Source organism: Pygocentrus nattereri, chromosome 5 (genome assembly GCF_015220715.1).
Source record: "Pygocentrus nattereri isolate fPygNat1 chromosome 5, fPygNat1.pri, whole genome shotgun sequence".
Lineage (NCBI taxonomy): Eukaryota > Metazoa > Chordata > Actinopteri > Characiformes > Serrasalmidae > Pygocentrus > Pygocentrus nattereri.
In genome coordinates, this window is record NC_051215.1 from 37,435,705 (window position 1) to 37,462,335 (window position 26,631).

Here is a 26,631-nt window from a genome sequence, read left to right on the forward strand (position 1 = left end):
TCTTTTCATGTTTTGCCAGGTAGAACTATATAATTCCAAGTAGGAGGTGAGTTCACTGGAGTAGAAGGTACTATCTGCATTTGACCTGGTCCAAAAAAAAAATAAAAATGTACAAATTTGATGGGATTTGTATATTAAGAACACATTTCGCGTGTCTGTCACTTGCATGTGTAAACGAGACGTGTTCCACATATCAGTTTTGCTACTTGGAATCCAAAATCTTTGAAGCTCAATATCTCAAAACTTCAGAACGCAGAGAGAACCTTCGAATTCCAAAGATATGACGTGTGCTCAGGAACAAACTGCTTCTGTTTCACTGAGAACAGTGTCGCTCCCACTAAGTAGCATGTCAATGTGAATTGGATATTCAGACATTTTTCCCTTCCTTGTAATGTTATGGTAATGTTTAAATTTAGTATGAAATGTGCAGTCGGTCAGTTTATTAGAAGTATGAGCGATATCCACAATATATTCCGAAATTGACATATTGTCATGTAGTTTGTCATGATGATAAAAATGGTTTGTTACAACAAATTTTTTGTTGTAAATATGTTATTAGGTTAGCTGAGCTGTGGAGGTCGTTAGGAAGGATGCTGAGAAAATAGTCCAGATCACTGAAGTGTGTCTGTCTAGTTACACCGGTTTGGTGGAAGAATAATATTGTTTTTATTTAATCACAGGTTTGATGGAAGAACAGTATTGTCTTTCCCAGTCACAGAAGGTTTGTGTGGAAAAGCAGTATTATCTGTGTCCAGTCACATTATAGTTTATAGTTTATTGGAAGTATAATATTTTTTAGTTTGTAGTTTTTACCAATGAGATCATGTGTGGTGGAAGAGAAGTATTGATTTTAGCCAATCACAGAAGGAATGATGAAAGAGTAATATTGTCTTTATCCAGTGAAGGATGGAATGGTGAAAAACAAACCACAGTGAAATGCAACGAACTTTTCTAAGCAAGAGTGTCTAATACTTTGTGATTTACTGTTTTAATAGAGTGAGCTGGAGCAGCTGGAGGAGAGTTTAAGCCCTGCCAGCTCTGAGCATCTGACTGTGCATGTACTCCATAGTGATTTGATCCTGGTCATAGATTTGTGCTGAGCTCATTCATGGCAGCTTCTGCTACAGGAGAGAAACATTGTTTTGGATCAAGTGAAGACACTGAAAAGCATGTGCCAACAGTCACCCCTATCTGATTTATTTGTCTATACTAATGATGTATCTGCTGAAAAAACAAAAAGAATGATAAAAGCTTCTGATCTAAAGGAATATACAAGCAGTTTTCTACATAAAATTTATCCACATGTTGAGAGAGAGTAAAGTGTTAAAATGCGCTTATGTAGATGAAAGAATTTCCCCAAAATACAAGTTTATGGTTCCTTGTAGACAAAGCTATGGTGGTAAATATGCTGAGAGTAATGTTAAGACACTTTTGTTTGAACTATGTAACATACTTGTAGTGCAGATATTAACTTCAAATTTAAATGCATAATGTCTTTTGACTTTGTACAAGAATATGAGTGAAATAGTACGTTTTCATAAGCATAAACAAAGGTATGATTCAAAAATGTAATTGATAAATTGAGAAATAAGTATTCAGGCATTACAAATGAATAACATTAGTACTTTGTTGCAAAGCTGTTGTTGGCATTTACGGTTTCAAGATATCTACATTAAGAACTAATTCAATTTTTGCACCATTTTGGTTCAGCTTTGGCCTGTTTCTCTTCACAAACCATCTCCAATTACCTGAGTTCACAAGGTTCCCTTTTGTTTAAAATGAAATGAAATTCTAATATGTCCTGGCACATCATTCCATATTTCATTCCAAAGTTCATTCCATATACAACCCCAATTCCAATGAAGTTAAAAACAGAATACGATGATTTGAAAATCCTTTTCAACCTATATTCAATTGAATACACTACAAAGACAAGATATTTAATGTTTAAACGGATAAACTTTGTTGTTTTTTGCAAATATTCACTCATTTTGAATTTGATGCCTACAACACGTTCCAAAGAAGTTGGGACAGGGGCATGTTTACCACTGTGTTACATCACCTTTCCTTTTAACAACACTCAATAAGTGTTTGGGAACTGAGGACACTAATTGTTGAAGCTTTGTAGGTGGAATTCTTTCCCATTCTTGCTTGATGTACAACTTCAGTTGCTCAACAGTCCGGGGTCTCCGTTGTCATATTTTAACAATAATGCGCCACACATTTTCAATGGGAGACAGGTCTGGACTGCAGGCAGGCCAGTCTAGTACCCACACTCATTTCCTATGAAGCCACACTGTTGTAACACATGCAGAATGTGGCTTGGCATTGTCTTGCTGAAATAAGCAGGACGTCCCTGAAAAAGACGTTGCTTGGATGGCAGCATATGTTGCTCCAAAACCTGTATGTACCTTTCAGCATTAATGGTGCCTTCATAGATGTGCAGGTGCCTATGCCATGGGCACTAACACACCCCCACACCATCAGAGATGGTGGCTTTTGATCTTTGCGCTGATAACAATCCGGACAGTCCTTTTCCTCTTTGGCCTGGAGGACATGACGTCCATGATTTCCAAAAATAGTTTGAAATGTGGACTCGTCAGACCACAGGACACTTTTCCACTTTGCGTCAGTCCATCTCAGATGAGCTCAGGCCCAGAGAAACCGGCAGAGTTTTAACTTGCACTTGTAGATGGAGCGACGAACTGTGTTCACTGACAGTGGTTTTCTGAAGTGTTCCTGAGCCCATGTGGTAATATCCGTTACAGAATGATGTCGGTTTTTAATGCAGTGCCGCCAGAGGGATCGAAGGTCACAGGATTTCTCCAGATTCTCTGAATCTTTTGATGATATTATGGACTGTAGATGATGAAACCCCTAAATTCCTTGCAATTGCATATTGAGAAACGTTGTTCTTAAACTGTTGGACTATTTACTCATGCAGTTGTTCACAAAGTGGTGAACCTCGCCCCATTCTTGCTTGTGAAGGACTGAGCCTTTCAGGGATGCTCCATTTATACCTAATCATGACACCTGTTTCCAATTAACCTGTTCACCTGTGGAATGTTCCAAACAAGCGTTTTTTGAGCATTCCTCAACTTTCCAAGTCTTTTGTTGCCCCTGTCCCAACTTCTTTGGAACGTGTTGCAGGCATCAAGTTCAAAATGAGTGAATATTTGCAAAAAACAATAAAGTTTATCCGTTTGAACATTAAATATCTTGTCTTTGTAGTGTATTCAACTGAATGTAGGTTGAAAACAAATTGCTAAGTGACCTACCTCAGTTTTCAGTTGCTTTTCAAGTAGCATTGTTTTCCCTTGCTCTCAATAAAAGAGCATTTTTCAAACAGAAATTGTGGCCTCATCCGACTCTTCTTCTGCAACATGTCAAATTATGTACATATTGAAGCTCCACCCACCTGTGGCTTCACATCATATATCAGCCACTCTCAGATGACTCTGTCCAAGGGATCACTGGTCACTTTATCAGAATTCCCTTCCTTTAAGCTCCACCTGGTGTTTGTTAATGCTCATTTATTGATGCACCGTTTTTATTGGCCATCCTCAATATATATATATATATATATATATATATATATATATATTGGAATATATTGTATTTGTATATATTTATACAGTACAGAACCAGTCTGCCCATTCTGATGCTCAGTTTGCACAAGTTGTCTTGACCACCTCTACATGCCTAAAAAAAAAAAAAAAAAAAAAAAATATATATATATATATATATATATATATATATATATATATATATATGCCAATTTAATTTTGTGTGTACTTAAATGTATCCAATCATTAAAAGAGAATGTTCAGAAATGGTTGTATTGAACATTTTTGTTTAACACAGGGTGCAATAGCAGCAATTTTCGCAAATGCCATGCATTTTTCCCACAGACTTAAATGGCTCAGACCCAAAGTCCTTATTTGGGAATGTCACAAGATGATGCACAGTCTCAGAGGTCTACAGCTTGGGCATGTTTGGCTGTAGGTGGAATGGTGGAACCCGTGGAGTTGGGGAGTTGGAGCCCTATTTAAATGGTCTGCGGTTCACGGTTCATATAGTATGAAAGTAAATATGTGTCATGTTCCACTTTCAAAAACTCCACTTTTTTCTTCATGATTTCCATTGTTGGGATGGGGGCTTTACACATTCAAGAAATATTAATGCTATATTATGATTAATACTTTTATTAGAGAAATGTGCTTTCTATTACATGATTGAAGACATGAAATGTCTTCAATCCAAAAGCATTAGAAATGTATATACAGCATTTTGGAACATGGAGGAGCCAATACTTGGAATTTTCAACACCAGGCTGAGGGAGGAGGACTCAGAAATCAGGTTGGGTAAATCATGTGATACATTAACATACATGACTCCCTGTAGCTTCCTGTAAAGTTTTTGTATGCATATAAAATCAAGAGGATCTCTATGGTGTGAGATGTACTAAATAAATCTTGTGATTAGACTCAATGGAAAGGTTTAAAGAACAATTTCCATAAAGGTAAAATGGATCCAGAAAAAAAGATAGCATAATGTGCCACTCATACACTATATTGCCAAAAGTATTCACTCACCCAAGCCAGCAGATACTGAGGTGCATAGCCACGGTCACAAACTTTCTGCAGAGTCAATCGCTACAGACCTCCAAACTTCATGCGGCCTTCAGATTAATGAGTTTCGGACTAAGCGAGTTTGGTGTGGAAAAACTTGACTGGCCTGCACAGAGTCCTGACATCAACCCGGTAGAACACCTTTGGGATGAATTAGAGCGGAGACTGCGAGCCTGGCCTTCTCGTCCAACATCAGTGTCTGACCTCACAAATGCGCTTATGGAAGAATGGTCAAAAATTCCTATAAACACACTCCAAACCCTTGTGGAAAGCCTTGCCAGAAAAGTAGAAGCTGTTATAGCTGCAAAGGGTGGGCCAACATCATATTAAACCCTATGAATTAAGAATGGAATGTCACTCAAGTTTATATGTGTGTTAAGGCAGATGAGCGAATACTTTTGGAAATAGTGTATGTATTAATATTCTAAAATATATCCTAGTCATTCAGCACCGAGTACAGTGGTAATACCTCTATTTTATGAACAGGCATAAAAAGGCTTGTTTGCACAGACCAGACCAGACTGAGACACACAGCAAAGAAATAACATCACCTCTGAGCATTCCAACAGGGTGGGGAGTCATACATGACCTGGTGACTTCTTGCCATAATTCAATTCAAACAGTAACTGTTTGTAAAGAAATACAACTCCATGCTTTGAGGATAACAAAAATATTTAATAAAAAAAGCCAATGTTATTTGGTTAGTCTGTAGCACTGCTGAGTGGCAAATTACAACAGCCAATTACGACTGGAGGATTTCATATTCCACTTTTCACATATTCCAACTATCACAGTTTAGAACATTACAAATTTTTAATTTAAAATGGAATGTTAGATGATCAAGATGACGCATCATAAGTGAATCAAAGCCCCCTTTCCCCATGCACAAGGCTTAACATTCTACACTATACCACAAAAGTAAGACCATAAAGCAAAAATGCATTTAACAAAAAGACAAGAGAAATGTCCTTTGTGCTCATTAAATGTGAAGGAGTCAGCTGAAATAGTGTCCCATGCATAGTGTCCCATAATAATGCTGGACACCCTGTCTGTGCTCAAGTGCCTTCCAGGAAACAAGGCTAAATAAATTAGAGGATATAACTGCCCTGCAGTTGCAATTATTATATTTTTATAGGTGTAACCAGGTAATCTTTGGATACTGCTTTAAAATGTAGGAAACTACTTCCAGCTGACTACCCTGCACTTCAGCATACATGACTTCTTTCTGCTTGAACATTCAATTTGAACTCTATCTTTGAACATGAATGTTCAGCCATTAATCAGTTCAGACATCACATAATTAGCATTAAGTCTAATTTGACATACAATCAACAAAACTCATCAATATTTAAAAGCCTACATAAATACAAGGCTGCTTTTCTAAAAAAAAAAAAAACAAGTGAACAGTGAACTTACTGAACTCATGTGATTTCCTTAATCTCACCAAAGCCAACTGCTCAAGCACAAAGAACATGATTCTTTTAAAGCAGATCCAAAACCTAACTCAGGAAGCAGAATCCTAGACATTCCAACTACAAACAGTAGCTGATTACTGTGTGAATGTTTCATTTATTTATTCCTTTTTGCTGTCCAGCAACAAATCTAAAATTCTAGCGCTGCAAGCCAATGGCTTAAAGATCAATACCAGCATTTATGTTGGTAAAGACACAGAATTTAGGGTGATGAAAGTTATCTATTGTTCTCAGCGCCGGTTCCCAGGACAGGGTGGGGGGCGAGAGGGAGGCTGTCTTGGGGGGCCTGGGGGTGCTCTGGCTGGTGGGGGTCCATGGGGTGAACGGCTGATGGAGGGTCCAAGGGAGGGCGGTCTGCTGGGAGGGGCTGAGGTGGGGCGCATCAGGGGCTGACAGTCCAACGGGGGGGGTGAAGGTGGTGGAGGTGGAGGCTGGCGCAGTGGTGCTCGGACTGCCTCCTCTTTCACCCGTGTAAAGTTGATGCATCGACCCTGAAGGGACACAGCAGATGGCAGGATAACTGACAGTTAAGAGCTAAAATTAACATTCTATCCATCTATCCCTAAAAAACAGTTAGATAGAGAGAAGAACAAAATGAATAAAAATGAACCACACCCTATATTTCAGTGCTGAACATTCAGAGACACTGGCTATGTCTCCTTTAACTCATCTCACAAAAACAGAATCATTTATATATCCAATTAAGTCAATGCATTGCTGTTTAGCCCTGCCCATTCCCACTGATGTTATATTCACCCTGACTGCTTTTAAATGAGGCACAATACAAATCAGTCTTAAAAGCACAGTTAAAAACAGCCTGTGTAATTCTAAAGGAACAAAAAAGATGTTGGAAAAATTAATTGATGAACAGAGCAGAATTCAGATCACTATGGGCTTACTACTGATGTGTTCCATCAGACTAATGATAAAATGTAAATGTATGAATTATTTACCTTGTATTGTAATTAATTATATACCTATACATATGATTGAAACCTCAAAATGGTAGTTTTTGACAAACAAGAGATCATGTTTTTTCACATATCAAAACAAACAGGTGTAACCCAGTGATCTGAGCATGCTGCCTTTAAAGCCTAGCTACCTCTGTTATCTCTTACTTTGCAATAAGCGATGACACTAAAAAGCCCTTGCAAATAAAAGGGGTTAATAAAAGAACAAAAGAGCCTGCTCTGGAACTACTGGTCGCAGACTGGTGTCAGTCTTCGGTGGCCTGACTGGCTTTGGCCTGCAATGCCCAGAAGATGACCCCCAAGAGGGCACAACACTTCACACACTCAGAGGCTCAGCTGTCAACCATAATTCTGTCCTTAAAATCATGGGGGTGGGGTTGAGGGGCTGCAGAAATGCAGCTTGGGAAGAATGGGTGCTGGTGAAAATGCCCTTCCTCCACTGAAGAAAAGCTTTGAAAAAAGCTACATTCTTACAAGCAGAGTGATTCATCATTGTCAGGAAGGCTAAACTTTCAGAAGCTATTGTCAGGATATTTTCAAGGGTTCCAACGTAAGGATGACCTAAACAAAGGTATTAAAAGCTTTACGCACCATTTATTGCAAAAAATGAAACATTTCGGAATTCTGGACTCCACATCACCGAAAGTGGAACATCACTTTTGTCACAGCAATAAAACACTCACCAGCGCTTATAGAGAGACATCAAACATCTCCAGTTTCAATATTTAGTAACAGACATGTTCATGTTTTAGTGTCAGACGTGTTCATGATGAACAGCTTTTAAAGATGGAGTATTTATTGTTCTTGATGCGAAAACATGAAGCTCCTTTTCATTCGTTACTTTGATAAATGCATATATAATTAATTTGGTATTCATTTTATTGTGGTTCTTGAAATTAGACCTCCAGTACATCTGCACATACCAAGTCCAACTCAGGAAAGGCTGGTTAATTTGCTGATTAGTTGTGCTGGGTGTGCTACAACAAGAAAAACACTGAAATGATTTTGGACACAGAAAGGTCCAGGACCAGCACTGATATTAAACATTATCTAAAAAGTTACACAGTCAAAACTATAAGAATTCACATAAATCCAACAAAGAGTGACCGCTGAAGCATTAGTTAGATAAATGCAGAGGGTCACAAAAGCAGCTCCAATCAATCAGACTCATTTAATACGATCCAGCCTGTGTTGATGAGGGTCTTTTCAACGGCTAATCGACACAAAAAGCACAACACGAACCTATGAATATCTTGGCAGCTTTAAGTCCACAGTCAAGGAGAGAATCTCCCTAAATCCATTTGAATTACTTTCACTTGAGTGGCAATGAGAGCAGCCGTCAGGGGGGTGCCACTTTCTGCCACGCCGTTTGATTACTCGTCAGACAAACAGATGGAGAGTTTAAAGGCCACAAGCCCAACTGTGACAGGAGAGATTCCCATCCTTTTGTTCCAGCTTCTTACAGCACTGGATCAAGGCTGGGGTATGGGACGGACCACCTCACTTTTTTTATGAGCCATGGCAATGAGGGCACTCAGAGAGTGGGCTTTAATAGTAAACATTAAAACACTATGCACAGCCAGTCTCTCCTCACTGCCATACAGCTAAAACAACGTCTCAAAACACATGTTTACAACAAGCTTTACATAACAACTATCATGTATAAGAGGAAGAGTTCACTCTATAGAAGAATGAAAAATGTTCTTAATTCTAAGGTAAATCTAATGAGATTATATTCCAAATAACTTTGGATTTCTGTTGGGCAGTTGTTTTCAAATAATAATAAAAGAGCTATAACCGAAAATGAAGAGGTTTTAATGAGACATTAACAATATATTTATTTATTTTTGATATTAAAGTCTGCGGCCCCCCTTGTGGCCATTCCACTTGCAGAATGTAAAATGATATTTGAACTAATATCACCAATTTAAAGATGTTTTCCGGCTAACTCTGTTGGCTTGCTGTGTGTAAAATGTTGTTGGGCTGCTAGTGAGTACTGAGGATTGTAAAGGAAGGGGTGAAAAACCCTCCACAAAGGTGGCAATACCAAAATAAAACAGACAACAATTATTTAAAAATATAATAAAACCGAAAATAGCATTTTCCGGCTACTGTGAAAAGGGTTAAAAGTTACAAAGTTTCGTTATGGCAGCTTTAATCTATTTTTTTCAGAATTATGATGCAGGGAACTGGTGTTCAATTAATCTCATCAACCAGAAGCTTATTATTCATTTAATATTGAGAAGACTTGTTATTCAGTACTCTTAATCTACTATAAATCATTATGTATGTTATGTGTAAGTTATGATGAATTCAAATGTAGGCCAGACTCTTACAGTTGAAGAGGTTAAGGTGCTAATCTGACTAAAAGCCTCTTCAGGCAGAAGCAGAAGATGGAAGATGTCAGTATAATGAGGGTGAGATACAGCTGTGTGTACAGGTGCATCAAGTTAAATGTGTTGTAGCCTGATGTCCCACTTCAGAAACTGCTGTCCAACTGCTGCAGAAGCTTGAAGCCTGCTGGGGGCCATCCACAGTGGTTCAAATACCATATGTGCTGCTTTCTCTCCATTTCCCTTCCCCCCTCCACTTCCTAGCTCTCTCTTCTCCCTCCACCACATCTGCACAGTATTCATGAGGCTCCTTTCTCCATTGAGCCATATGCTCACATTGTTGCAGTGCTGCTCACCAAATTGTCCCATTCGCTGCACACGACCGCCAGAGTGATGGCCTCACCCTTCTTACTAAGCAACCCTGAATTAATGCCCTCCACCCCCCACACCGGCCAAACAAAGGCCTAGCACCATAAAATGTAGGCTCTATACTCTGCTCAGTGGCCCCATGTCACATCAGAGGTCTCTGTTTAATAAGCTGTTAAATCAGACCACCAAGTATCTGTTTCAGGACTATCCAAAACAGGAGAGGGAAATGAGTGATAAACTTTGGGTTACACCCTTTTCATTCTCACTTTTATGTGACTGTAATGTTAAACGGCTAATCCCTTCTGCTAGACAGACTGGGTCATTTTACTTTTACATTCCAGTGGGTCGTTAGCAAAAAACAATCCAGTACAAAAACATGGCTGCCTGCCTTTCCTCAGATTTTCTTTGTCTTAGCAGTAAATGGGCATACCCAGACCAGGCAAGGCGGCTCATTTTCAACTGAAGTGGCCTTGTAAACAGGGCAGACAAAAGATCCAACAAAGACTTTCAGTGACAAGAAATCCTTTCTTCAGAGGGTAATAAAACAAATCTGTCACTTCTGCATCACAATGTGTGCACTGAGGCTTTTGGATAAAGAGTTTAACCTGAATGGCATCTGTGTTATATATTAGCTATAGGTTGTACATGTTAATGCTGAGCATTAATATTAACCAACTGCATTTCCTGTGGAGTCAAAAGCCTTTCAAGCTAGAAGACATAAGCAATAAAAAGAAAACTGATATACAGTTATTAGAAACATGTATTATATGTAGTTAACTAAGATGTTCTTGATGCTAAAGTAGAAAATGTCAGCTCTGATTTCTGGGTCTTATTTCTTGTGCAAGTTAAACCAAACCGAGACAATATCATACCTTTTGTGTGTGTGTGTGAGTGTGTGTGTGTGTGTGTGTGTGAGTGTGTGTGTGTGTGTGTGTGTTCAGTCCTCTGATTTCAGCTAAGCATAAGTATTGGGACAACAGGCGTGAGACTGAAAATGCAGGGCTTGTTTTAGCCACTGAGTTAGCCTTTTATGTTATGGTTTTGAGCTAAATAGCATTTACAAATGTAATCACTCAAGAATTCGCTCTGATTCAAAAGTAAGATATTTGTGCACTGCAAGATTAAAGTATGGAAAAGCTTCAAAAAGTTAGAAACTACTGGAAAAACTACAAGCTCATGGAAGACTTCAACAGAAGAAATACCAAAGATATAAATCTCTCATCGGCACCATCAACAGAAAGGCCAGACTGGAATTTACAAACTAAGCACATAAGGCAGTGCCATGGTCTGGCCACGCATGGCTGAATTGGCTCAGTGGTCTTGAGGTTTCAAGTGAACTAATGAATTCTGAAATATACCACAAATATCTTATCAAATTAGCAAATTAGGAAAATTAGCAAGTGAAAAGGTGGCAAAAATGCAGATTACGAATCAGCAAGTAGGCTATCAGCAAGACAACAGAGAGACCAGCAAGTTTGTGAGTGCATCCATTGTGGTTTATGCTGTGTGCTGTGCCAGCAGGGCTGACAGGACATTGTCCTGCAGGTGGGTATGAAACACACAGCTCACTGTGAACATGCTCAAACCAGTCTGAATGCTACAGCTGTTATCAGCCAAGCCCTCTTCTTTACTGAGTCTGCTGCCTTTTCCAACGCCTTTCAAAGCTCCTGCACAGTGTACAGAGCAGCTGGGCACTGGCCCTCCCTCACACAAGCAGTCTATTCTGCAGCGCAGTTCAATAAGAGCAGGGTAAATCAGATGAGTCTATCCACAGTGGGAGTGCAGCAATGGCTTGTCCGGCTCAATGGAATCAGACTGTACGGTCCGCAGCGCCCCGGCCCACATGAAAGATGCCTTTCACGACCACGCAGATGTGTTGCCATGACGCAGTTTGCTCTGGTGGAATAACGCACTGACAAATGCCTGCTCATAGAAATGGGATGCTAATGGACCTGAAGCAGAAGTTGTTCCGGAACAGACTTGCTCCATGTGTAAGAGAATTACAAACAGCTTGCTGAGCCTTTCCGCGTTCTCACTAATACTGTCAGCCCATTATGTCAGACTTTAAGAAAGTATTTTTATCCGTTCCCTCTCTTTCTTTATGAAATAGTTATAAATAGCTAATGTATAAAAACATCACACTTACAGTTTACATAGATTTAGACTTTGCTGAACCATCTTATCTTGTGGTCATTTTATATTGTGAAAAAGCCTTCAAGTATAGTGATTTACTATTGCCCACACTTACTTTCATCAAATGGTTTGAGCCCTTGCATAAAATAAATTTCCTTTAGTAATGAACCTGTATCCTGGAATTTCACATTCCACAAGGAAGTCAATCTAAAAGAGTCTAAACGATATTTCACCTGACCAGCTGTGCTCAACAGAGAGCCAGTTTAAACATTAAAGGAAGGAAGAAAAGTGCCTTATAAGGCAAAGAGACTTGCCAATTTTTCTGCATTCTGGCCCAATTGTACTGCATTCCAAGGATGAAGACTGAAGTATCTGATAGATATATCTTACTCAGATTAAGCCTCTTAGGTGGCTCTGCTATGAAAACGAATATCCACAGCGATGGATTCATACGGGATGTGTACCTGATCTCCAGGCTGGGGTCGCATTAGAGACACTTCGTTGTATCCACGACGGAACAGAGCCCACAGAGCGTCCAGTTTCCCCTGAACACAGTAGAAAAAAACACTCAAAAATCTTTCCAAATTTCATGTGCTGTTACTGTAATAAACCATGGGTTTGTGGATGACATATCTGTTACGCAGTCACAAACATTGCTAGGTGATGTAACTTTTAGCCCTCTAAATGCAGAAATTTCTTTTAGGAAATGTGAATTCTATGTTTTTAATCAATACAGCACTTGTGTTTGTAGGCAGAAGAGAAGATTGTCTACAGTCGCACTTATTATAGAAGCCATTTGTTATTGTGGCCTAATGGTAGTGTTCTACATAAAGTATATAATATGTTACATTATGAATACACAGCACTGTACCTTAATGGGAGAGTACCATCTCCTTGGGCCAGGGTGGTTTCTGGGAGGCCTTTTGGGTTTGGGCTCATAGGGCTCAAACTCCTGCTCAGGCATCTTCACCACCGCATTCTTGGGCTTTTCTAACTTAGCCCCTTCCTCCGTAGAGCCTTTATCTCCCCAGCGCACCTACACAATATCAGCACAACTTCACAACCCTCACAGGCAAAGAGAGGAACCCCACTCAAATATAAGGCTGCTTATTATCACTGATGTGTCACTTGCACCTTCAAAACAGGGAATTAACACGGAAGAAAAAACATTCTGAACATTCTGTGTGTTAATGTTGCTGGGTATCACTCTCCAAGTGCCATGATCTCAATGAAGTGAACAAACACCACACAAACATACCACTGGCCTTGAAGAGACACAAAAGCCAAAGAAATATATTCTCAGGTGTCAAAAATAAGTTCTTAATATTTAGATTGTATATAATATTTATACAATATTTTTTGTGTTAGAAGATATTTCTGAAAACTGCATATATATAACCTCTAAACCCACAATGAGCAGTTTTGGACCATTTTTACCAGTTCATTTGAAATGTCTACATAATGTAAAGAGCTATAGATGGAAATTGTAGGCTGATGCTAATATGCAGTATTTTTAATGTACATATCTGCTGATGCATAAATATTTATAAAATGTAGAAATAGGTACTAAATATACATTAGCACAAGAAATGTGCCATTTATTTCTGGAAATGTAGCAAATGGAGTAAAATTAATAAAATGCTGAGATCTTAGCATAGACAGTAGTCCAGGGTGACCTGAATGTTCTGCTCTTCTTTAGTGCAATAAATACATTATCAAATATCAATTAAAAAATTTAGCCAAATCTAAACATCTGTATATTTTAAGATTCTGATATTATCATTTATTCCTATAAATATTCCTATATTATTCCTATGTCATTTTCAAATGACATAAAAATGGAAGGTTTTTTCATTTAACAGCAATGTTATATTTGTGTGTATTTACAATGATGATCTGTAAATAAGAGCTTTCCAAGGATCTCAGTTCATAATGGAAACGGTAAAGCCCACTTTAAGTAGCAGCGCCTTCCACACTGGTAAAAGGCACACAGAAAGAATTTCAAGCCATCTTACTCCTATAGCCAGAGGGCTCATGACATCAGTTGTCACATTTGGCCTTTATACCCCCGTAGCCTCTGTTAACCTAAGTTAAACTGCATTACACTTAATGTAGACTGGTAATGTGACTGGACAATGCAGCACTGCATATCAACAGCATAAATGCATCTTTCACTTTTAGAAGTGGTTGAATCAATGGTATTTTTGGCTAAAATAAAAAAGATATGCGAAATAAAATAAAACATTACCTCCATTCGTTTAATACCTCCAACTCCTCTGCCTCCATAGTATGAGGCATCTACCGTAGGCCATTTCTTTTTTGGCATCCCATCCTCATCATCAGACTCCTGCACATGCAAACACATGCCAAGCTCAGATTCTCTCATCAAAAATTAAACCAAGTTTTCAGTACATTACTGACACATCCAGGTCTAAAACAACCTCACATTGTCTGTTCTTTTTAAAGGCTGTGATTTAGAGTCAGTATTAGTGTACTCCCACGCAAACAGGATAAACACAAAGACACATCCAAATAATGCCAGAGATAAAAATAGCACCCTTATTGTAATTGCAAATCAAAGAGAAACTTCCACCCAGTTAAGCTGTGGAGACAGAGCTCCTTGTTTGGGGAGTCAGTGCAAGTGGCACAGATGCGCACTCTTAGGACATTTCCACAAAGCTCTTTTATTTCATATCAGCCTCGCCTTTGACCTCTGTGAACAAAGCCAGCACAAGAGGGCCTTTCTGCATATTCTGCTGCATGGTGAGTGTTTGCTGTTGGCCCATCGGCCATGCTAGAGTGCAGTGACACTCTACTTTCTCTCCTCACTCTCGCTCACTTTGTGCTGCTGCAGCCGCCACATGAGTCAAAGTGTCAACTTCTCTAAGAGAGTCATATTAGAGTGAGCCAATGGCTTATTACATTCTAAGGCTTTATATTCAGTATCTACATGAACTACAATGCAGACTAGCTGAGTTATTTTTAAATTATAGAACTGGCCAAGCCTTCAAAGTTGTTGCCTGTGAGAGCAAAATAAGTTGCAATTTTGTGTGAATTATTTCTCACTAGTAGCTCATCGAACCAAGTGGAGACACTTTGCTGAAAGTGCAAATTTCAAACTTTCAATCTACATCATACATTTTATTAGTACTTATTAGTTACACTACAGTGTATAGTCTCATGTAGGACGAAGAACAATGTTTTGCTGTTTTTACAAATTTGTTATAATTGTTTGACATGAAAACAAACAGAAGAAAGTGCAGATAATTTTGTCAATGCAGAATGTAAATTGAATGTAAATGTAATTCATTATGCAACTAACAAGGTAATTTATATCTACGCTATGTCTATTTATCCATGCTCTGAAGACGTGATAAGAGCCTTTATTACTGTCAGTAGTTGTTCAGCATGATGCTTAATCTGTTACATACACACTCAAACTCAATGAGAACCAGATTTAATTGGTGAACTCACAGGCTCAGGTGGTGGTGGTGGAGGTGGCTCTTTGATGACCTGTTTGTCACAGAAAAGTAAATTGTAAAATATAAAAAAAACAAGACCACTGACAATCTTAAGGACATATTAAGCATAATGTAATATTATATATTGTCACTGTCGCATCTAAACCAAAGATTAAATTGCAAAATGTTTTCTTTTTTTCACACAAATGGACCAATGGAAACAATACTCTGAATAAAATAATGTTGCATTAACTACATTACAAATACTTCTTTCTTTACTTGTAAAGATTTTGTTTTGGAGATATGAGGTTTTCCTATGACAGTGATGACATATAACACTGTACAAATGTCAGAGACCACTCTTCGTTAATTAAATTTCCATTCAAAACGGCCATTAAGTACAAGTTATTCATTTTAGAAAACATTTATAAGACGATCCAGTATAAGCCAATTGTCTTGCATAAGTCAGTTCAAAGATTTAAAAGATGGTTAAAAGAGAGTTGAAAGATACAGAAAAGAAAATGGGAAAATGTGTCATTTTCTATTTAATATGTATTATTCTTTTTTTCCTGTCTCTGAAAAATCAACAACTTTGGTCATTTTGACTGCAACTTTAATAAAAGAAAAGTGGCCCCTGACTTTTGCACCATACTTCATAAATATATAATTTGTTTATCCTATAACAGTACTATACCATAAAAACCCTGTAAGACAAAAACGCTGCTGATGAGACTTGTTTTCTCAAGTCTTCACAGGTTACATTACTTAATCAGATGCTGCATCAGGACTCACCACAGTGCAGCACAGGGGCCAGAACCACCACAACAGAAGCAAACCCACCAGCAGGAAGATCACCAGCAAGGCCAGGAAGACAATGGTGCCGTCAAACTGCACTCAGATAAAGAGACACAAAATTTATCTCTATTCACACATCAGCAGTGCCAACATTACTCAACACAAGCAGTGAAAAAGGCAGGAAGAATAGACAGGAATCTGGCTGAGATGTTACATGAAGGGACCTGTGACCAACTATGCAATGAATCATATTGTAAACCCCTTTGCTAAGAAAGAATGTAAACTTACTTGAAGTGCCTCCTCTGATGAAAGAAAGCAGAGGAGACTTCACAAAAGGATAGAAATCAGAGAAATAAAGAAAATAAAGAATAAGAAGGTGATGGAAGAAGCACGCAAGATACAAAATGAAAGTCAGAAAGAAAGAAATTATCAGTGGGATCACATTCTCTAAAATTGCTTTTCTGGATGCAATTTATTTCTGGTAAAAGTGATGTTTTTCTTAAGTGGCAATGGTGTAACACCCATGTAAAGCAAATTGGATGTACTTACGCATTCTGTGGTAGTGATGTGCACTGCACTAGTGATGTAGGAAAAGCCTTCATTCATACTGACTTGGAGATAGATCACCCTGCACCAGAGCACAAAATAGATAACTGTCAGGAAAAGACACAGCCAAAACAGACTCAGAACATTTCTCTGGTGGCTTGTGTGAGCTTGTTATCACGTTATTATCCCAAGCCGTGGAGCTGAGCTCAGCTCGCTCTCACCAAACATTTGCATGGACAAAGTAGAATCTCGAGCAGGATAAAAGGGTGTGTTCAGTAATTTGTTGAGTGATAATTTCCTCAATGACTTCCAGTGAATTCTCCTCTGTTGCCCGTCAGCTCAGGCCATCAGAATGCTGGGAGAATGCAGAAAAGAGGAATATGGCAGATAAAACCTGCCTGGAACAGCCTGTTTAGGCACTGGTTTGAATTCCCTGCATGCTGCCATAAGATTGTCGACAGGTCTCCACAATGTATTGTTTGCTGATCTTTATTACAATACTGTGATTTGCAATAGAAGATAACATAAACAAGGAATCCAGTCATTCATTTATGGCAAGTCATATTAAGCAATTTTTAAACATGACACATTAATGTATTTTTAATATTGTCAGTATCACATTTAAACCTCATAACCTCATTTTTACACCAGTTGAAAACCCCAGTTAATTTTATATTGTGGAGACATTTCATCATGAATGGTCCCACAGACATGACACAGAACTCACATTAATGTAGCCAAATAAGAACATTATATATTCTCTTAGTATAAAGTCACAGCCAAAACCACAATTTTTCAGAGTTGTAGACAAGAGCAGAATGTAAGTGTGAGGAAGCAGGGTGAGACAAGAGACAGCGAAGAGGAAATAGGGGAAACCAGGGAGGAGGAGGAAGCCACAGCTTTTCTTCTTGCTATTAATGGTTTTGTTCGTTCTTAAGAGAATCCTTAAACAGCCTCACAGTCATTTGCACAACAAGAAGATCAGGGGCACATCCATAAACCCTTCTCACTGGTTAGATAAGATTAATGAATGCATCTGGACCAGTTTCAGCTTAAGAACATTGCAAAAACCCACAAGTTAAATCGTTTTTTGCCCTTCAGAACAACATTACAGGTGCATTCATACGTCTACTTTTAAACTTTCTTTTGAAATCAGTTTAACACCCCAAAATTGTGCAGTATAAGAATGAAAAAGAACAACAACTGTTCATTAAATTCATGAAATTGATTTGTAAACTTAAAACATACCCAACATTCCTGTTCATGAAACTAGTAGCTTTTTAAACAGGTTTCTGTAACAGGTTTCTGTTCTGTTTTTCTCTTTTTTATCAGTTATCTTCAGATAAAGGAATTTTATCAGAGTTATAACATCTTAGCTTCATATTATGGGTTAGGTTTGAATGCATTTTATAACCCCATTTCCAAAAAAGTTGGGACGCTGTGCAAAATGTAAGTAAAAACAAAATGCAATATGTTTAAATCATTTAAACCCTATATTTCATTGAAAAAAGTAATACGTAAAATGTTGAAACTGAGAAATTTTATTGTTTTTTGAAAAATATATGCCCATTTTGAATATAATGCCAACAACATAAAAAGAACATCCCAGAGAGTCTTTCAGAAACAAAGATAAGTAAAGATTCAGAGAATCTGGAGAAATCTTTGGGCCCTCAGGTGGCACTGCATTTAAAACAGACATGATTCTGCATTGAAAATTACTACACGGGCTCAGAAAAACTTCTAAAAAACACTCTGTGAAAACAGTTCATCACTGCATCCACAAATGCAAGTTAAAACTCTAAAACGCAAAAAGAAGAAACCAGATATAAACACAATCCAGAAATGCTGCCACCTTCTCTGGGCCCAAGCTCGTTTAAAATGGACTGAGGTGAATTGGAAAACTTTTCTGTGGTCCAACAAATCAACATTTGAAATTCTTTTTGGAAATCAAGGACACTGTGTCCTCCAGGCTAAAATCAACTCATCCACAGTTCAAAAGCCAGTATTCATGATGGTATGGGGTGCATTACTGCACATGGTATAGGTGACATGCGCATCTGTGAAGGTAAAATTAATGCTCAATGACATATACATGTTTTGGCAATATATGTTGCCATCCAGACATCTTTTTCAATGAAGGTACTGATTATTTGAGGAAGACACTGTCAAACCACATTCTGCATGTATCACAACAGCATTGCTCCATATTAAAAGAGTCTAAGTGCTAAACTGGCCTGCCTGCAGTCCAGACCTGTCACCCACTGAAATCATATTGCACTTTATGAAACAAGGAATATGACATAGGAGACCTCAAACTGATGAGCAGCTCAAATCCTATATTAAAGAAGAATGGGAAAAACCTTTGACTCTCAAAACTATAGCAGTTGGTCTCCTCAGTTCCCAAACGCTTACAGCGTTTTTTAAAAAAAGAGGCGATGAAACACAGTGGTAAACATGATCCCATCGCAAATTTTTTTGAGTCTGTTGTTAGCATTAAATTCAAAATGGCCATATATTTTTCAAAAAACAATAAAACCTCTCAGTCACAACATTTGATATGTTGTCTTTGTAGTATTTTCCTTCAAAAATACGGTTTACATGATTTGCATATCATTGCATTCTACTTTTTTTACATTATGCATTCTGAAAAGGGATTGTAAAAGTATCTATCAATCAATATGGTGTCTTGTATTCAGGTCCACCTGTGGTACTAGCATACATGTAAACAACTGGTTGTGGATGGCCTTTAATCAGGTTTGATTAAACTGGCACAAACCATTGGAATTCCCTGAAATGAATCATTCTGGCTGTTTTGAAGCTAATGAGTCTTTACTTAGGAAGAAGGCTATTATTTGATGTTCTTTTACACTGATGTTGATGTCATCAGCAGAGCAAGAAACAGAGATTAATTCAGTGTGAATATGTCCATTCATTATATGTATTTTCTAAGGCATTCAGTTGCCTAAAATGAATTCACTTTTTTGAATTCAATTTTTTTTTTTGGGGGGGGGGGGGGGTGTTTATAAAAATACCTATAAACACCTATAAATATTTACGTCATTTTCTTCAATAATTTAATAATTATACAACATAAATATATAACCATAATATAACCATAACTAACACTAAACCTCTATATTCTACAAACTTTTGATTTTATAAACTTTATGAACTTGTGATTTTATGAACTTAAAAATACCAAGGAAACAGATTACCTCAATTATTCTGTCAACTTCTCTCCCTTGCTTTTTGCCAGAAGGGCTTGGACATGCTCTTACCAGTCTGAGAACAAATCCCTCCAAATTGAAATAGAACAGAAATTCCAATGCTCTGTATTGGCCAGCAGCAGAGTGAGCTTTAATAGAGCGTAAATGTACAAATATATCCCACATTTCCCTTATATGCTACTTAATGATTTCATTTTTTTTTACCTGTCTGGTCAGAATAATTCTTGAAGAGCTGAGAATCACATGAGCAAATTTAACCATAAGTGTCTCAACCAGCTCTTATTGTTTTGCTATTTAAATGTATTCACATGATTATATTCATTGTTATACATATGTTTGTATCATTAGGTTTGAGTCTGCACTCATTTAAATGTCAACAAATAGCACATTGCAAAAATACAAAAGATGATTTTCTTTATGTCAAACAAGACTGTGCGCACAACAATAATTTTTAATGAAGTATAATTAACATAATATAATACTGCATCTTCATCATCGTCATTGTCATCATCATCATTAACTGCTTAGTCCAGATAGGGTCACGGTATATCTCATCTTTTGCTTACAAAACAAATCAATGGAAAGTTTACAATGTGCATTTTTGTATGTACAACATGATTGTATTTGCATGGTTAAGACAAGCTCTTGCCCTTTTTGATCATAACAGGGACTTCTGAGGGTTACCAAGCTTTGCATTAAAAGAAAGAGGGATGTTTATGAGGCATTCCAAAGTTGGACAGTAGCAGCCCATTCTTATGGATGTCAAAGCTGTCAGTGTCCCTCTCAGCTTCGACATATGACAGCTCTCTCAAAAATGGAATCTCACCCAACATGAGGGATGATTCCGTGTTTGGCTCCACCATGGGCACTAAAGAAAATTCAGGCCTGGTGGAAATATCCACAGCATTCACTTCTGGGGCTATATCCCTATTTTCTACACAGGAAAATTCAGGGGATGTAGCTGTCAATAAGTTACTGTAGGGGTCTTGCCCCGACCTCTCTCTCTCTCTCTCTCTCTCTCTCTGTGCATGTGGAAGGCCTGCACACCCCTTCAAGAGCCCCTTGGCAGGGGGAGGGGATCAGCAGAACGGGGGTCCGGTGACAGAGCCATCTCATCCTCCATCAATCAGGCAGTGGCTGGCCCTTTTTAAGCATGTCTTCAGAGAGCCTCTCAGTCACCACGCGTTTGGGTGACAGCACTGACAACTTCATCTCATAAGACATGGCTACCACTGAAATGAAGGGGGGGGGGATGACAGACAGTCTATGCCCTAAAATCATCCTCTCTCCCCCCTCAAACATGACAAAACACACACTCACTTCTCATATGGCCATCCGCAAATCCAAGTTAATAAAACTGACATTCTCTACTTAACATATTCAGATTGACATACTGATGCATTTGCCTTGTGGAGTTGTGTTAATACCATAGACATCATCATGATCTGATTTATTGATCTGTACCTTTTAACACAGAAACTGAGCACACTGTTAGCTAAACTAATTCTGCACTCACAGTCCAATTTACTTACTTACCTTTATTTTTTTTTTTCTATCATTCTCCTTTGTAGATAGTTTAGTAAATCATAAACAAAGCCGGTTTGATGTATGTTTGCTATCTGGGAAATATCAAACCATCTAACTGTTAAACGCTAAACACTGTGAGAGGAGCAGGTTTGAGTAAGCTTAGCAGGCATGCTAACAGCTCTGCTGAGCACAGAACATCTTTGATGCTGTCTAACTTATTAGAAAATGACCTCCTCCAACTGTACGGATAACATCAACATGACAGTCAAATTCATCCTATACTTGATTGAGCACATCAGGTGTTACTGTACTCACGGCTCTATCAATGCAATTTCGGATATCATCCAGTGTTGTAGAACCAACAACGAATGCTCTGAGCTGTTGGAGGTTCACTGCTGATGAAAATTACTTTGCACAGTTATGACTGATTCACTCTTATTGAAGTGGAGAATGCAAAAACGCTTTCTGTTCAGGGGTCGCATCTCCTCTCAGACTGAAGGGAGCCATCTTCTGCTGACAGTCAGAAAGTCTATGATCCCCTCTTTCAATTGGTATGTGATTAGTTCTCAGGTGCCTCACAGTTGTAAAAATATGGTGCTTTGAAATTGGAAATTTGATGAATGGATCACCCTGTATTTTCATGTATCGTGATATTTCTGCCATTGCTTAAAGCCTCACCACACAATGACAACTTTGAGAACAGTGGCTAAAACTTTCATTTTCTCTGGAATTTGTTTGATGCCTTGTAAAAATCTAAGGCAGCATGCGATAAACTACTTGTTCTATTACAGTATCACTATCATGCTACTCAAATGACTCAAGTGAGAATTAAAGAAAGACAAAGGTTATGGATTTCAAAACAGTATAGCAGAGATATATATGCACACAGATGGAGTGTCAAGTTGTGTAGAAAAACACCCCCTTTAGCTCCAGGACCAACATGGCTCTCCCTCACTGGGAGACAAGAAAGGCTCAAACAAGCTGAGGAAATCTTCTTGACAAGAACAAGACATGAATTCCTCAAGGTGTCTAGAGCCAGCAGGGCTCATCATTATGCAGGGAGCTTGCAGCACAGCAGGCGGCTGCTCGCAGCTCATTTGTTCTGAGAGCAAAGTGCTAGCAGGAAGCTGAAGCCACTCTTTAGGGTCTAACTCTATCTCACGTGGATATGGGGGCTCAATGTTTCACTCCATGGATCTGCACAGGGGACCAGCAGCCCTAGGCTCACACACTCACTCACTTCTTCTCACACAAGATGAGCCCATGGTGGCTAATCTCTCAGAGAAGCTAATTAAATGCTCGCCTTGCATTCTTTTCAACACGCATGGTGTCTTACTGTGTCAGGAGGTGTAAAGCTTGACTGATAAAGGAAATTTCAAATGACATTGACCCTAATTTTTCAAGGGTACCAATTTGTGATGTGTTAGGGTAAACAGGGTAAAGACTGACTTTAACACTTACTTTCCAACTTCATCTATCACCGGTGCTGGGCAAAGCAGGAGTGTGTCCTCGATGTTCACAGGTTTCTCATCTGTAAAAGAAGAACACAATATATCTGAGATGCTCTGAGGTGTATACTTAGCAGTTATCATAGAAATGATACAGGTTAAAACAGGTTAAATGGTTAAAATGCTCAAATTCAAAAATTGAGTGATGAGCAACTTATAACATTATCTACATCTGTCACACCTAAAAATGTAATTTAAAAAATATAAATCCTTAAAAGGGAACTCCAGCAAGTATTAAAATTCCTCCATATTTCAATCATTAAGATGTAAGGAAAGTAATTCAGAGTGGTTTGATGTGGAATGCATTGCTCTAGAGAAATTAGAGCGAGTTAGAAATGATCACAGTAGTGGTGATAGGAACAAGATTTCTGTAGCATTTATACCTCCAAAAGCTACTATATAGATGTTTTTTTTACATTAAATTGTTGTGAATACATTGCCTGATGTCTTTGACACTGTTTTACAGCAGATTATATTAATAATAAAAGTGTATTTTCTTTATTACTTAGTAGTTTATGTTTATAGTACAGCTATTCAAAAGCATAAATAAGGCAAAAAAAAAAATTTAAATTTCAGTTTTTGGTTTCAGTTTTCAGCGAAGGTATGTTTGTTTCCATTTCAGTCAGGAATTTTCATTTCAATGCACCACTAAACATGGCCTTGTTTATTTATTTATTTTTAATAGTAAATTAAATGGCTATGTTTTTGTAGCAGACATCATAACCCCTGGTTTCTGTCAACACCACTGTAATGAAAAAATTAAATTATACAGGGATTTTTTAAATGGTAGATTTCCCATTTAAACACACTTTACTTACTCACGGTGACTGTGTCGTTGATTTTAAAGCTGCACAAGACCTGATCAGTGTTTCTAGCATGCAAAAATCCATTTCCCTTCACAACCACTTGGAACGACTCTGCAAGAAATAAACACAAGAATCATTTTAAATAAACATTCAAGCTTCCGCTCTTCTGTAGAAACACCCTACAGTCATTTGATTTCTTGCAGAAAATATGTAAACACTAATTAAATAAAAAATCCTTTGCTATATAAATGTTTAAATCTTATGTTTACAGTAAAATTCCACTAGTCTGTAAAAAAAATATTCCTCCAAAAGGCAACACCAGGTCTCTTGCAGATCCTTCTCGCTTGCAGACCTTTTTGAAAAAAGCCATGCACTGTGAAGTCATAAAGTCTGTATGGCCAGAGGGCTGGTTACCATGCCCACTTATTTGTTCCATCCCTAACCTTTCAGGAACACTCAATTCAACTGGAGAAAAAAACACAGCATATGCTCCAGTGGTGCTAATAATAAAAGTGATGCGGTTCACAAATCTCTGTGAGTCCTCTGGCTGGGGGGGGGACTGTGTTGGTCGCTGGCAAAGCTGACTGGCTGACCTTTGCGCATCCTCGGGCAGTGCTGGAGACCTACTGACGGCTGCTAAGCAGCATATGTTAGAGAGAAAAACACGCTCGCTTAAAACCTGTCTCAGTGGGCGTCAGGAGACACAGAGTGAATGTGACCTTACTTATGGCGCTGTGTGCATGTGTGCGTGGGAGGAAATAAGAAAATATGTAAGTAAAATCCTTTAAGAGGATTCTTTGTTGTATACACTGTTCCTTTCAAATGACTTTACACCTTTAACATTTAACTGCAAAAAGTTCACTGGATAAAAAACTTGTGCAATGTGCCATCAGGGGCACTGCGGCATGTAAAGGTCAAGCGAATGCCACTGCTGTAAGAAATAACCTTATGTTAGGTGGCATTTTCTCTCTCCTGCTGCTCCACATTAAATGTCCTCATCTGTACATTTCAAAATTTACTATTGATGCACTTCTGGTTTTGTACTGACTTAAATAACCTATATTAGAAAACTTAAGGAAAAAAGGTTCTTAACTTTGGTGCATGTTAATGTAAAGAGGTTCTGATTCCCCCTAATATTGCACTGTTTCTATTACTCCATTCAATATCAAATGCTCACACACTGGTGTTTCCAAATTGTGTATTAAAAATACATTCAATAAAAAAACTCAAATATTATTGATTTAAGAGCAAAGATATGATCATTTTTAACATTTCCAGTAAGAGTGGAACAATGTTTGCCAATGTGGCTGGATAAACAACCTTCTGAGGTCTTTAGATCTTTGATGCTATTTCATGTACATAATCTAGATCGCTCAATCTACTTTATAAACATCTGCATAAATTCCACCCTCTCCCTATCAGATTAACCTGTCACTACCTTTCTAATTAACCTTGTCTGCCATGCTAATGCCTCTCATCTCTCCGCCTCTGCCCAGTGAGCCTCAGCCCAGCCTGCCTAATGCGACGTCTGCATGGCTGAAGTCGTTAATTCCTTTTAATTTCAGGGGCTGCGGCATGCACGTCCTTTTCTTCCCGTGTTACTGTCAGACGTGCGTGTTGGGTTGTGACAGGGCGGTGCGGGGGGGGAAAGGTCAGCCTTGGGTGGGCGGTGGGCAGTGCTGGCAGCAAGATGGTGGGCAGGGGCTGGTACACTGTCGACCCGCGCCTTCCACTCCATGCCGAGCTGACGATTCCCATCCACACCTGAGAGTTTGACGGGCCAGGCCAGTTAGGGAAGGGGTGCCATGTCTAAGCATGGACTTTTCAATCACTGCCAGAGTACAGGGGGTTGGGGGGTGGTTGGGACAGGGGCTGCACTGGGACCATGAGCATTAATCAAAGCAACGATCGCTGTCATGTCAGATAGTAGGCTCTGCTCTCAGTGCGGACAGAGATGGCCTGTTTGCAGGCTGTGTGGCCTGGTCACTTCACATCAGCCTGATCCCCAAGTCATGACACCGTGTCCAAACAGAACTACAGCACGACCATTGTAAAAATTATCTTTAAGATGCATCTCAATGCATGAGTGTTCAAGTAAGAATTAGGGTTGGGCAATGATTTTATTGTATTGTAATAAATTATGTCAGCCGCATGTTTCACTAAACAGAGAACATTACTGGTACATATAACATTTAACGGCAATGGTTCAGGTTTAGGTTTGGCCAATATTTCAGTTCCACATTAGATATTGTGTTTACACTCTGGAAGTAAAAATACAGACTCTGAAAAAGTACAATATTTAAATGATCCTGGTATGCTATGCAACAATTTCTGCATTTTTTTTTGCGTTTCATTTTACTGCACTTGTACTCTAGAAATGTTCTGCGCTACTAATCTAGGTAGATTTTTTATATTTTAAAATAAAATAACTTTATAAATGTCTGTGTATCAGCCCTGAGAGAACATAGATATTGTCATCTGCCCACTACTCCAATATTGGTGCATTAGGGCAATGCAGTATGTAAACTTTAAAATTATTACACCTTGTTGTGGGCGATATACTGGTTCATCTGGGATACTGGTCGAAATTGTTCCTCAGGTTGTGTTTATTTAGGCAACAATTAAGCGCTGATGATGCAACATACAAACAGTGCAAATCATGCTAATGTTAGTTCACTGAGCTGAGTGGCTGAACCAGGGATGTTTCGGTTACATTTCAAATGAAAATAACAAGATCCATCCCTCGACCACCTCCCACTGTCTGATCCATTGCACCAGAGATGTTCCAATTTGTTTGTAATGCAATGCTGACAAAGAACTGGCAGTCTTTTGGGGTGAAGAGTCAGCCATAG

General features: G+C 38.5%; 1 protein-coding gene across 2 annotated transcripts in view; it reads right to left on the minus strand.

The window, feature by feature from the left end:
- Window positions 1-5,285: 5,285 nt before the first annotated feature.
- antxr1d (ANTXR cell adhesion molecule 1d) overlaps window positions 5,286-26,631 on the minus strand; it is a 28,537-nt gene continuing 7,191 nt past the window's right edge. The window contains exons 10-18 of one of the 2 annotated variants that reach the window (XM_017724079.2): window positions 23,792-23,890; window positions 22,927-22,996; window positions 16,715-16,793; window positions 16,163-16,258; window positions 15,384-15,422; window positions 14,158-14,256; window positions 12,781-12,945; window positions 12,374-12,454; window positions 5,286-6,594 (exon numbers count right to left, since the gene is read on the minus strand). In XM_017724079.2, the coding sequence (XP_017579568.2) occupies window positions 6,334-6,594; window positions 12,374-12,454; window positions 12,781-12,945; window positions 14,158-14,256; window positions 15,384-15,422; window positions 16,163-16,258; window positions 16,715-16,793; window positions 22,927-22,996; window positions 23,792-23,890 (989 nt within the window). In that variant the 3' untranslated portion in view covers window positions 5,286-6,333. Of the gene's footprint in view, window positions 6,595-12,373; window positions 12,455-12,780; window positions 12,946-14,157; window positions 14,257-15,382; window positions 15,423-16,162; window positions 16,259-16,453; window positions 16,491-16,714; window positions 16,794-22,926; window positions 22,997-23,791; window positions 23,891-26,631 lie in introns of those variants that run through there. The other variant, XR_005130271.1, reaches the window with a different exon arrangement.